Source organism: Homarus americanus, unplaced genomic scaffold (genome assembly GCF_018991925.1).
Source record: "Homarus americanus isolate GMGI-L3 unplaced genomic scaffold, GMGI_Hamer_2.0 scaffold57980, whole genome shotgun sequence".
In the NCBI taxonomy this organism is placed as follows: domain Eukaryota; kingdom Metazoa; phylum Arthropoda; class Malacostraca; order Decapoda; family Nephropidae; genus Homarus; species Homarus americanus.
Genome location: NW_024716703.1, coordinates 25023014 through 25036909, shown reverse-complemented (window position 1 = coordinate 25036909; position 13896 = coordinate 25023014). Strand labels below are relative to the sequence as shown.

The following is a 13896-nucleotide window of genomic DNA, read 5'->3' as shown; positions in this document are numbered from 1 at the left end:
TCAGAGAGAAAACGTATTTTTGGTCAAAAAATCCTTTAAGGCTATAGACTTACAATTTTCATTTCGGCCAAAAATGATTTGTTCAAAATTTCAGTATAGGTAATTCTGAATGTGCTGCTTTGCTGGATTCAGCTAACCAAAAAAATTTGATATCTTGATTATAACTTGTTCAAATGGCTTTAGAAAATGTTCAAATGATTTTAGAATATTTTAATTACTTTTTTAATGCTAGTCATACCGCCACTTATGGGTTTTCGCTTCTGGTGCTTGTGTATTATTCCTGATGTACTTAAATAGTTAGGCACATTAAATTTTAGTTCAGAGAGAAAAACGTATTTTTGGCCAAAAAATCCTTTTATGCCATAGATTCATAATTTTTCTTCTACGGCCAAAATGGATTTTGTTCAAAATTTCAGTATAGGTACTCCTGAATGTGCTGCTTAAGGATCTGTTAACCAAAATTTGATATCTTGATTATAACTTGTTCAAATGGCTTTTGAGAAATGTTCAAATGATTTTTTAGAATATTTTAATTACTTTTTGTACCATCACATTTGGGCCACTTATGGGCTTTGAGTGTCATTTCTTGGTGTTGTGTATTATTCTGGGATGTACTTAAATAGTTAGGCACATTAAATTTTAGTTCAGAGGAGAAAACGTGCTTGGCCAAAAAATCCTTAAGGCTATAGACTTACACCTTTCTTCATTTCTGGCCAAAAAATGATTTGTTCAAAATTTCAGTATAGGGTACTCCAGAATGTGCTGCTTAAGGATCTGTTAACCAAAAATTCTGATATCTTGATTATAACTTGTTCATGGCTTTTAGAAAAATGTTCAAATGATTTTAGAATATTTTAATTACTTTTTGCACAAGTAATTACTCGCCACTTATGGGTGCTGGAGGCTCATTTCTTAAAAGCGTATTATTCCTGATGTACTTAAATAGTTAGGCACATTAAATTTTAGTTCAGAGAGAAAACGTATTTTTAGTCAAAAAATCCTTTTAAGGCTATAGATCTTCATAATTTTCTTCATTTCGCCAAAAAATGGATTTGTCTAAATTTCAGTATAGGTACTCCTGAATGTGCTGCTTACGATCTGTTAAACCAAAATTTGATATCTTGATTATAACTTGTTCAAATGGCTTTTAGAAAAATGTTCAAATGATTTTAGAATATTTTTAATTGCTTTTTGCAATGCTAATTACTGCCACTTATGGGCTTTATATTTCTTGGTGCTTGTGTATTATTCTGATGTACTTAAATAGTTAGGCACATTAAATTTAGTTCAGAGAGAAAAATCGCATTTTTGGTCAAAATCCTTTGCTGCTTTTGGTAGACTTATAATTTCTTTCTATTTTCCGGCCAAAAAATGGGATTTTGGTTCAAAATTCTCCAGTATAGGTACTCCTGAATGTGCTGCTTACGATCTGTTAACCAAAAATTTGATATCTTGATTATAACTTGTTCAAATGGCTTTAAAATGTTCAAATGATTTTAGATTTAATTACTTTTTGCAATGCTAATTACTTCGCCACTTATGGGTTTTTTCGAGGTCCTTTCTGGTGCTTGTGTATTATTCTGGATGTACTTAAATAGTGAAAATATTAAATTTTAGTTCAGAGAGAAAACGTATTTTGGCCAAAAATCCTTAAGGCTATAGACTTACAATTTTCTTCATTTCGGCCAAAAATGGATTTTGGTTCAAATGTAGTATAGGTACTCCAGAATGTGCTGTTTAAGGATCTGTTAACCAAAAATTTGATATCTTGATTATAACTTGTTCAAATGGCTTTTAGAAATGTTCAAATGATTTTTAGAATATTTTAATTACTTTGCAATGCTAATTACTTCCGCCACTTATGGGTTTCGGAGGTCATTTCTTGGTGCTTGTGTATTATTCCTGATGTACTTAAATAGTTAGGCACATTAAATTTTAGTTCACAGAGAAAATATTTTTAGTCAAAAAATCCTTTTTATGCTATAGACTTGATAATTTTTTCATTTCGGCCAAAAATGATTTTGTTCAAAATTTCTGTGCAGTAGGTACCTGAATGTGCTGCTTACGATCTGTTAACCAAAATTTGATATCTTGATTATAACTTGTTCAAATGGCTTTTAGAAAATGTTCAAATGATTTTTAGAATATTTTAATTACTTTTGCAATGCTAATTACTCGCCACTTATGGGTTTTCGAGGTCATTTCTTGGTGCTTGTGTATTATTCTGGATGTACTTAAATAGTTAGGCACATTAAATTTTAGTTCAGAGAGAAAAAGTATTTTAGCATACCCCAGCAGTCTCACACAATAAGTCTTAGTAAATACTTTAAAGCTTTCTATATCAGCAGCCAAGCAGAAGACAGCTTGTTAAGTTACACAAAATATAAAGTAACAAGAAAAATCACAGTACATAATACAGTGCACCCTCGTTTTTGTGGTGTTGATTTTGCAGATTTTTATAAAAAAATTATTTTCATTGTAACAGGTATTACCGATTTCCTATGAGGATGAATTGCGCGCACAAACGGATTTCCGTAAGAAACCTCCAGGCATCAGTACCGCAGAGCACAGCTTCCCGCCTCCCCTCGCCATACTGTTTATACATCTCACTGTGACCCGTGTTGTGTACTCATAAATCCCATCATGGCTCCAAAACATCCTTCTAAAGGTGGTGACAAGGGCAGTAACACACCAAAGAAACCCAAGAGAAATGGAAAAGTGTTGATTTTAGTAGTCAAAATAATAAAGAAACTTCAGAGCAGCATGAGCTATGCGGCATGCACTAGGGAATATAGGATGAACGAACCAACAGTTTGCGATAGATTATTCATCATCATCGTCATTCATTCATCATCTGCTGTGATGTATCAGGGAAGAGTTGGAAGGGAAGATCAAGAGGACAGAACACCATAACTGGGCTGGTCAGTACAGTACAGTATTCCATATGCATTGTACAGGTATTTTATTTAGGCACATCATATATAAAATAATGTTCATTTTTATTTGCATCTTTATTATGTTGTCTTTACATGTTATTTAATGATGTGTGAGAGGGAAAGAGGTTTACAGATCATTAGGAACACATTTAAGGCCACACAAGTGATCGGGGAAGGTTATAGGTTATAATATTGAGTATTACATGGTAAGTGAAAATCCAGAAAATAGTATTCATGGTTATAGTAATGACGGTTTTGCTCTTTCGTGGTAATATCAGGAGCGTTACGCCCACGCAAAACGAGGGACCACTGTAGCTAAATTAAACAATAAATACGATATCCTTACCAACTGGAGCAAGAAAGCTCACCATCTGTTGAAAACCACAATAAAGATTTTTTTTTAATCTACGATGTACAATCCTGGAACCATAAAAGCTAACACAATAAAAAAGGTAAAATTACCTCTCTTTTTTTTCTACAGTAAATTTCTTCTAATATTAAAAAAAATTATTGCATATAAACAAAGAAGTTAAAAGTTAACAAATGCTGGACACCACCACATGCACAATGACTGTAAATATGATGGTACAGTACAGGGTATATAAATATGAAAAGTATAACTCCAACAGAAAAGAACCTTTCCAAACATTTCCAATAGCTTTCACATATTGTAATAATGATAATTTCGAGCCCCCAACAACAAAGGTCTACATCGTATTGTGCAAGAATATCTGGCAAATGAAAAGGTTTTAGCTAAGACAGTACTGTACTGTGACATATTCATCCTAAATCATAACAACTTTATTATTTAATCAGTTTTGTAAACTGCTTCATAGTAATCCATACATATAATGTATAATACATGTTTATGTACAAACACACCAGACAAAAGAAGTCGATGGACAGTTATTTACAGAACAATATATTCTGAAACTTTTGCAAAATCCAGATACAACTTGGCTAAACAGCTGCTTATGTAAGAGGACTAATGACCTCAAACATGATCTTTGTGATGATTCCTTAAATTTCTCAAAAGTAAATACATTTAATCTTTTTAAAGACTATTACCATATAAAGGATATCCAGTATAAAGTTGCTATATTCATTAACACTTGTTTCATGAACTATACCATACTCCTTAAAGAACACATTGTCCAATGACTCTTCACCAAATATCTTAACTTTAAAATTTATGTTGGACACAAAGCAAACACCTTTCAGCACATGTAGAATAAAAAGTTTTAATCATGACTGTTTAAATGACTTATGGAGATTCTTGAAAAATGACACCACACACACAAGACCCAGTGCAGTACAGTATCATCATAGAAATAAGAAGATTTATGCTAGACAAGAGACAATGATCCAACAGTTCATTAACAAAGTCTTCATAAATGTTCAAGTAGGAAGCCCAGCAAAGATATATGAAGCTGCATATCACAAAAACAAAGAGGACAAACTACAGTGACTCAAAGTGATGACTATGCTTAGTTATTAATGAAATTAGGTGTATATCTGAAAAGATTTATTCAAGAAGCAATTTGGACCAGCCCACACCAACAGTTAAATCGATCACTTTTGTTGGCAGCTGGATCTTAGCAAAAACTCAGTATCTATCGTGTAAAGATCTTGGAGAAGATGAAAGGCCAGTATCCATCATGGCTATTGGCTCCTTCTAGTTCACCTGTGAAAATAAAATAAAGGTATAATGTGTATATAAATTTAATCAACAATAGCGTCAATATTATCCACTCCAACATAATTTTTGTATTGGTAAGAGCATCAACAGCAGATGAAAAGAGTTATCAATCTATAGGGAAGGGAGGAGTGTTACAGAGGGTTTCTAATAGGAGAGGTGAAGCCTTCTTGAGTGTACACTACTGAATCATTTGATCTAATGAAAAATGTTGGATAAAACTTGTTTCATGCAACCAAAGTAAACAAAGTGAGGGAAGTGACGAAGGGGTATCTAAACAGTGAGTATTTACGAAGCTAAACGAGAATAAGAAAACTAACATTAGATTGACAAAATACTAAATAGTGTTCTGCTATAGTGTATAAAAAAATACATGTGATAATTTGCAAAAAGAATTTCAAAGGGGTGAGAATATTCACTGTTGTTCCTAATGCCATAGAATCGAAGTATTAATAAGAAGTAAGGTTGACTTACAGGACTGAAAAACAGGATCAAAGATGTTATCACTGTCCCTAATACCACATGGTCAAAGAATTAATAACAGATTAAGGTGACTTACCAAACTAAAGGAGAGCCAATTGGCAAAAGACTATGTAAAAGGTAATGTTAACTTACCAGGTTGTTGAAGAGGACCAGATCCACTACCATTATCTGGCTGTGAGTGTGTCACTATCACCTCTTCACGACCGCTGCTGTCTGTGTACCTTTTAGTCTCCTCAATGGTCTGAAAATTTTTTTTGCAGGTAACACTGCTAAATCCTGTACATGCATATTTTATAATAGTAATGGTAGCACCAAAATACTGGGTGTTTGGACAGGGGCATTGGTGTGCCTGAAAGTTAAATTCAGACCACCATGGGGTCGCTATAAAATGTAGTTAGCCTCAACTTCTGCAAAACCAAAGGAATCTTCATAAATTTAAATTTCAGTCTTCTATAAAAGCTCCTGACCGCTGAATCTCTGAAGTCAAGCCAGATGACATTCTAGGCTTTCTGACTGTAAATCTCATTTATGAAAGGACTTCTCAAAATGTGACTTACTCGAAGTCCTAACTTCGTCCTATCCTTCAAACAGGAAAATTAGAGACTGATCCTGAAATGGCATTTTAAAACATATCAAGAATTAAGCAACTCACGTACAGTACAAGCAACAAGTCAACAGTTTACATTATTTTAAAAAGCAGAGTTATCAGAACCCCTGATTTGTCTGGCTGAGATTGAAGTCCAGAAATAAATTTGAAAATACTGCCAATTTTTCCAAACACAACCCTAGTCCCTTAACTAATGGGAGTATTGGAGCTCCAGCTGTCATTGCCATAAATGTTCTCCAATATCAAAATTTGTTGGTTCGAAAATGGACAACAATATCAACCCTCTCAGTTACGGATCAAATAAGTAAGAGGGGAAAGATCTAAGCTGCCCAGTCCATACTCAATTATAAAAAGTAATACCAGGATCAATCCCTCATTTACTGCTTTCACATGAATCAGGCAACTCATGTACATAAAGCCAACTAGTACAGAAGAAAGGTTGGAGGTAATAAAGTATAAAGAGTTCACATTAGTCCTACATCCTCATATATCTGCTACTCGTACAGTTACTTGCTTATAATGTAGCAGTATTTGACATCAGTGGTTATGGTAGCAGGTAGTGAGTGGAAGAGTGGTAATAAAGGCATTAAGGTCGGTATTGATCGTTGAAGGAGATAATAATTGGTAGTGTTGACAGTTAGTTGGATGTGAGAGTTTTCAAGTTTCAAGTACAAATATCTGTGATTTCTTGGAATATGGTGAGAGTGGTGGTGGTACTATATTAAGGTGGGTGCTGGCAGTGGCTGGAGGTGATGGTGCTGATGGTTGGTGATGGTGGTGGTGTTAGTGGTGGTTGGAGGTGATAGAGATTGTGGTGGTGGTGTTGGAGGTGATAGTGGTGATGGGGAAAGTTGGAGATGATGATGATCATCAATATGGCTGCTAAATGAAACTGGGATAACAGACACCTCTTTCAAGAAGAATAAGCCTCAAAGTTCTCGTTTGTATAGGTTCATGGTAAACCCTTGTGTCTTGTCTTTAAAGAATCTATAGCCATCCCAAAAGTTTACAACCTGAAACATCACTTTGAATCCAGACATGCTATTACAGAGAGCAAGAAAGAACTCATAATGAATCTCATAAAAGGGCAGGACATTTTTCAAAAACCAATCCAGGACAGTTGTGAGAGCTAGCTATGTGATTGCATGTGAAATAGCAGAACCATTAGACCGGTCCACAGACAAAGAACTTATCAAAGACTGCATATTTTGCCTTTAATTTCACCCTATAAAATATAAAAAACATAAACAGGACATTGTTACTCACTCCGTCAGACCGTCGAATTCTAACAATAGATGTTGACCTGTAACTCCCTCTAATTCCTGGTTGAGATCGGTCTGTCTCTGGTTGAATAACGTTTGGAACACTTGAATCTGGACTTGTTGGTGGGGCATCATAGGAGTAACTGGGTCCCTTTTCCTCTTTCAACAGCTGAGAAAGGCCTCCTGTAATCCTTTTGAGCGACAGACACAGGGGGAAAAAAAGTTTAATTTCAAAATGACAAAAGCTGTCTAGTACATACAGTGTTATGACCAATTCTACATCACAATAAAAATAATCCTATCTAGAAATCTTATCTACATCTAGCATAGGGATAAAAACAAGACATTTCATAAACATCTAAGGTGGTTGAGTTTTAAATGATATCTAATACAATGACTTGCTGCTGTAAGATAGTGCAGAAAAAAAGTGTAAACTAGTGAATCAAACCAAACTGGAGACAGATACTAAAATATTTTCACCAAAACTAACTGTTCATATATTTACCTCTAAGCTAACCTAATTGTCTACATATCTATAAAACTAACTGAAGCTAACTCATCAACATACCTAACATTGTAGTACAGTAATTAAATTTATAATTAAATTCAAGGGAGCAGATGCACAAACCCTTTAGAAATTTCATGAGCTTATTCATCAACTCTGCTCTGGTTTTGTGTTTTAATTAATCTATCTAACTCTCCTGTGTATAAGAACTTAGGAGTGATTCATGCCTATACCTGTACACCTTTCTTTAATTATTCCTCAATATTCTTCAGGAAGTAGTATGTAATTTTTTCAGTAAGTCTCTTGTTTCCATTACCTTGAGTTATATATTTCTTATCCTTACTGTAATGTACTGTAGTGTAATGTAATGTACTGTACTGTAATGTAAAGTAATGTGCTGTACTGTAAACAAATAATGAAAGATACTCCAAAATTCTAAAGATACCTGTCATCAAGATCTGTGTCCTCTTTCTTTATGAGAGAATCTCTACTGTGTCCGCCAGAGTCTGTTCCAGGCCCAGGCAAGGCATGAGAATCTGTTAAAAAAGAGAAGTATGGTAATTGATGAACTATGTAAAATGAAGAACTGAACATTTTTGATGAGAATTAAAATGTGCATATGTAGATACAGTATAGTTTAACCCCTAATGAACAGACATCCGAAACTTCGCTACACACTATATGTGCAAAAATATGGCGTTTTTCAATTCTTATTTTTTTTATATGATATAATAAAGAGCCATACAGAAAGATATACTGTAATACGGTAAAAAAGAAGGTGCATATTTGGCAACTGGGAGGCAAATACTGTACAGTTTTTAGTTGCGTCATTATGTTTTCCTGGGTGTTATTCTTGAAATAACACGAATAGTAGCCCATAATATTGTACTGTATAATAATTTTGAACATCTTTGACATACAATACTATCTATGCTATTTATGGTACATCAATATCTGTAAAAATAATATACGTACTGTACACTACCACAGACTGATTTATTTTTTTCAAGCTCCATACAAAGCTGTGTGTTTACCTCTCATAAGCTGTGCTCCTAGACCTATTGTGTACATCTCACATCATACACTATGAAATACACAGACATACAGACAAACTCATACACAAGTCCTTTGTGTGTAACAAAAATAGGTTATTTATTTACAGTAGAGAATATGAGATGAAATACTTGTACACATACACACCCATGTGTTACCTGTCCTCGCCATAACTTGAGATGTAAAAATTGGTAACATGGGAAGGGAATAGGCTTTTAAAAATCATGGCAGGCAAGAACGACATACATATATGTTAGCCACAACATCCTACGGTCATGTATATGTACGTTGGCCATATGTTAGGGGTTAAAAAATAAGAAGAGCAAAAGTTGATATCCAATGACTTTGCACTAAGGTAAAGTGATCTCGTCTATATCCTGCACTAACTGTTTCACTCTTTGTTGAGAGGTGTGGAGAGATATGTGGATATATGAACCATTCTATTTCATCACTACACACTGATAAAACACATTTAATTCTAAATTAATAATAATAATGCCATACTCACCTGGATTTTCTCCAAAAGGCTGCATCTCTCCAAAGTTCCATCCACCAAAGTCCTTGAAGAAATCATCAATCATACGGTGTGGGTCAAATACCTGTATACCAAATCCTCCACCAAACCTGTGGAATTCATCATGGTAGCCATCATTCTCCCCATCATCATCATCATCTGCTGGGCTGTTTAGAAAAAAATGATTAACAATAAGTCTTTTAATATAAAGTTTAAAATTGAACACAGAAAAACAGTGAAAAACCTATAATTTTACAAAAATAAACAATTCCACAGTTCATGAAATTACCTATTGTACAGTGATATCTCCATAAGCCAGAACAATTGATGCAGAGCACTTCCGGGAATGAGAGATTTACAGGTAACAAGACGGGTAATGGAAAAATGTTCTCGGAAGTTCCAGAAATTGCCCATTACATCATCTCTTGAACCCGGAAAAAAATTCCCCTTCCCCGGAATTTTCCGGGTACCAGAAAAATTTTCTCTGAATTTTCCGGAAAATGTGCCCCTCGGAAAATCATTCCCAAAGTTGGAACTTTTCATAAAATTCCAGATATGGGAACGATTTTCCGAGAAAATTCAAATTCCGGCTATCGGAGAGTTCCGGGTTTGAGGGATTCCAGCCAATGGAGATACAGTATTACTGTATTTGTTATTAGGAACTCTATTACGTCAGCCTGAAGACAATACTGTTTACAGTACTGTCCGATATTACGTTACAGCGTACAGTACATTTCACCAAGGAAAAATATATACGGTACTTTAATGAGTTCCAAAGTAATCCTACCATAGAAATTAATATACTTTGGTAATAATGTAAATGTTGCAAAGAGAGGGACGTATACAGCAAAAACCTGACATATCACTAAATTACAATTCTGCGCCCTTTGAGATTCAGTACAACCAATCACAATCATGATTTGTGACAATTAAATATTTAAAGTTAGTTTTCCTCAACAGCACTGTGCATGTAAGTAAAGATGCCCCTTCATGATTGATGATGGCTGGCCCTTGGGCCTCCTAGGTGTGAATTTGTTTAAGGTGTAGAAGCTGTCACCAAAACAACAACCACACCCTACATTAATGAGCTGTGTGAGCCAATGTCAAGGAATAATCCAAGAAGACCGGACAACTCTCCGATTGCACTGGATAACCATTACTCCAGAACACGATCCGCAAATCGATTAGCATCCAAATCCTGCTGCCTGGGGATCAAACATGGGTGCACTCACTTGTGAGGCAATCATGCTGACTGTTACACCAGCAATATATACAACAATAAAAATTGTAACAAGAAGAAATAAGAAGAAAAAAATTCTTTACAAACAAGGTCATAACCTCTTGGAGCTTCTACTGCCATGCCTACTGTAGGTACTGTGTAAATGCATTAGCCAACAGTACAGTATTCCAGGATGGTGATTTGTTGTTTCTAAGTATTGTATTGTATACCATGTGTGATTATTGGATTAAATTCCTTCAAAATATCATTTTATAAACAACTCTGCACATTACAGTATAGTACTGTAATTTCTCTCCCCCAAAATCTTGTCTAGACTTAGGAACATGGCATAGCAATTTGATGCGCAGTGACCCTGCTTGGTGAATTACTGTACATTATTAATGTACTCAGATTTATAGCTGACTATACTGTACAGTATCATCACTAATTTGATATTTGTAATTCAAAATTTTGGGGTAAATAAATATTTTTTTCCATAGAGTTGCCCACATAGAGTTTCATGTTACCCATATAAACTGGACTTTGTTAAAATGGAAAACTGGACAGATTGGACCCTATCTGGCCTGTCTGTATCTCTCTGTGAAAAACAAAATTGAAATTCCGACACATTTTGATTTACCACAACATTAGTCTGATCTACTTAGTCAGTTCACACCAACATCATATGGTCTATTATAAATCTAACTTGAATATTAAGGATTAGAACATAAACCTTTGCTAAAGTAACAGCCTTACAGTACTCCAGTGAGTTCAAAAGAAAACCCTGCCAAGGAAAAGAACACTATACAGTACAACTTTGTGCATACTATACAAGAACCATAATTTTTTCTTTGAAGCATTTTATAATGTGAGTAAAGAGAAAGTAACTTTACCCAGAGTAAGGATGAGTGGGTCCAAAGTAGGGAGAATATGGGTGATGAGGAGTGTGTCCATCAGGTGGATTATTGGAATCTTCGGATGGTTCGCTGTCTGGCTCTTTCAGTAGGAAATCACGAGGTGACTTATGATCTGACGGATCTTCATCAATTGCTGAAATAAAATAGTAAATTAATAAAATGAGATCCTAAATGAACTACAGTACTGTATTGTATTGGAAGTCTACAGCAATATTTTCAGAACACTTTACTTCAACAACTGAAAGCTTAGGAACAAGGTAATGTGGTAAGAATCATATCACTTCATGTCACTTTGTATGCATAGTGAAGTGACATGAAACATTGTGAATTAACATAGAAGCTAAGGATTCACCTCGTATGTCCTGTGTCCAATTTGAGGATGTGAGCAAGTTATCCAGCTAAGAGAGTACGTATATGAAATATCATTCCACATTATTCAGCAGATAAAAGTGAAGTGATTTATGAAGCCCTGTGAATTAATTTGGCAGTTAAGGCTTCATTTTGAAAGTTCTGTATACAAGTTGAGAATATAAACAAGTATGAGTGGGTATTCAGCTTGTAGAGGTGTCCAATCACCCCAAACAAAAATATGAGGAAACAGCGTCGGAAGATACACAATCCCACAGGTTCTCGGGCGTTTAATACAGCCTGAGAGGATGGTGCAGTTTGGTGATTGGCCAAGTGTGGTCATGTGGCTAGAATCCTACTGTGTGTTTGGCACTTGATCGAGGAGGAATAAGCCATATCATGCTCTCGACTAAATGGCGAGTTATTACTGTACATAAATAGGAATTTCATACAATTTTGTTTCCATAACGATACGTAGGGTTTCCACTTCCTTTATGGTATAAAGCGATATATGACAATCAGATTCAGGACACTTTTGGCTACAGTACATTCTTTGTCCATAAGCCACACAGTAAATTTATGAGATGATGAGATACCTCACGAAGGCTGCCCCTCATTTCAACTTCTCGTCTCGGCCCTTTCATGTTAATTTTTACACGTGGACATGTACACTCACCCCTATTATTTCCTCCTCCTTTCAGGATTAAATATATTTACACTGAAAAGTAAGTGTAAGTTTAAGATTATGTACAGCACAAAAAAGAAGTTAAAGTTTTTGAGGATATTTAAAAATTTTAAAAAATACTGTATATACACTTAGTGTGAACAGTACTTGTTACAGGATGGGAAAATACAGGAAATACCACATTAATCCTATACATACAAATATATTTACAAAAATGGTGAACATAAATGAACACTAACCTGGCAGCTTCGTGATGACCTGGCCAGGATGACGCTGAAAATCTTCCATCATCATATTGAACTGCCTGAGCATGTTATCCATTTCATTAAATAATGAGGAGTAGGAGCTTTCAAAATCTTTAAAGGGGGTAAAATCATCATCACCACCCACAAATGGACCAGCTGAAGGTGGTGTCCTGTTAAAGGGAAAAAGATATCAGTGAAAATAAGCCTGTAAAATGAAGCTATCATTAATTTACCCATTTCTATAAGAAAATTCAATCTACTTTTTTAAGAACTGCACTACTAAATAACTGCAGGTTCCCTCTGTTTTTTTTTATCTACAGATACTGTCATACAATTTCATTCATACTGTACTTGATGTTCTATTATCTAACTCTCTCCTTTACCCAAACTTCTACCAATTCTTTGATCTTCCCAACCATTTTCCAACCCTGCTAAACACAGCACATGACCATCTGTAGAACTGGCCTTAATGCACCATTTAGGAGGGGACATGATCATGATAATGTTAACTCTAAATTATTCTTTAAATTGAAATTGTTTTCCTTCTGATGAGTGTTAAGCCAAAGACATTAAGATTCTATTGTAATGTATATTTTATTCTTTACTATCATCCCTGAATCCTCTAAGATAGAATGTCATATTAGAAAAGGGGGAAGTAATTATATCTCTACCTAACCTTGTAAGATATTCACACACTTAATACTGTATGGTCTTACCCTTCAGATCTTCTAATCTCCTCCCACGTAGGGTTCCTAAGTGGGTTGGCATCTTGTTGGGATCTGTAAACATGAATGGTTTTAAAGCATGATGGACATACAATCATATAAGCACACCTGCATAAAGAGAAAAAGGATATATAGTTAGGTTAAGTCAGGTGAGGCTTCAGGTGCAAATAATGTACAGTTAGGTTAGCTTAAGCTGGTTTGGTCAGGTTTCAGGTATAAATAACTCGCTCAGGTTACTAGCACGGGGCTCAAGGTCTTGGGTGTGACCAGACTAGGGGTAATGAACCACACGCTAACACCATCTGTCTCAATGAGTTATAATCATTTAACCAAACTATTACTGTATAAATTAATGGAGAAAAAACAAGTATTTGGGAGCCACCTGTCATTTTTATATCCATTTCATTATAAATTATTCTATTAGGATAATATAGGGTAGCCACTAGCCAGATGGTGATAGCTGTTTATTAAGCCTTTACCTTAGAAAGTGCTACTCATAATACCGTAATAATGTTCATTCACTAATAAATCAAGACTTTCTTACCTATCATGAAAGCCAATAAATCTTCTTAACCAATCCATGATACGCCACAAGTGTTGTTAACGAGTACTCTAACTACCCAATTGGCCCAACTGTTCCCGAGTCTGATGTAATGAGTCCCAGTCTGGCTGCCTGGGTTTGTTATTGTCGTGGTCCTCGT

General features: G+C 35.0%; 1 protein-coding gene across 1 annotated transcript; it reads right to left on the bottom strand.

The window, feature by feature from the left end:
- Positions 1-2992: 2992 nt before the first annotated feature.
- LOC121858358 lies at positions 2993-13896 on the bottom strand. The gene is made up of 9 exons (XM_042354793.1): positions 13740-13896; positions 13187-13249; positions 12465-12640; positions 11169-11325; positions 9051-9223; positions 7935-8025; positions 6989-7175; positions 5248-5356; positions 2993-4620 (listed from the first exon to the last, which is right to left on the bottom strand). Exons 1-9 carry the CDS (start codon positions 13775-13777, stop codon positions 4550-4552), a joined length of 1065 nt encoding a protein of 354 aa, XP_042210727.1. The 5' UTR covers positions 13778-13896; the 3' UTR covers positions 2993-4549.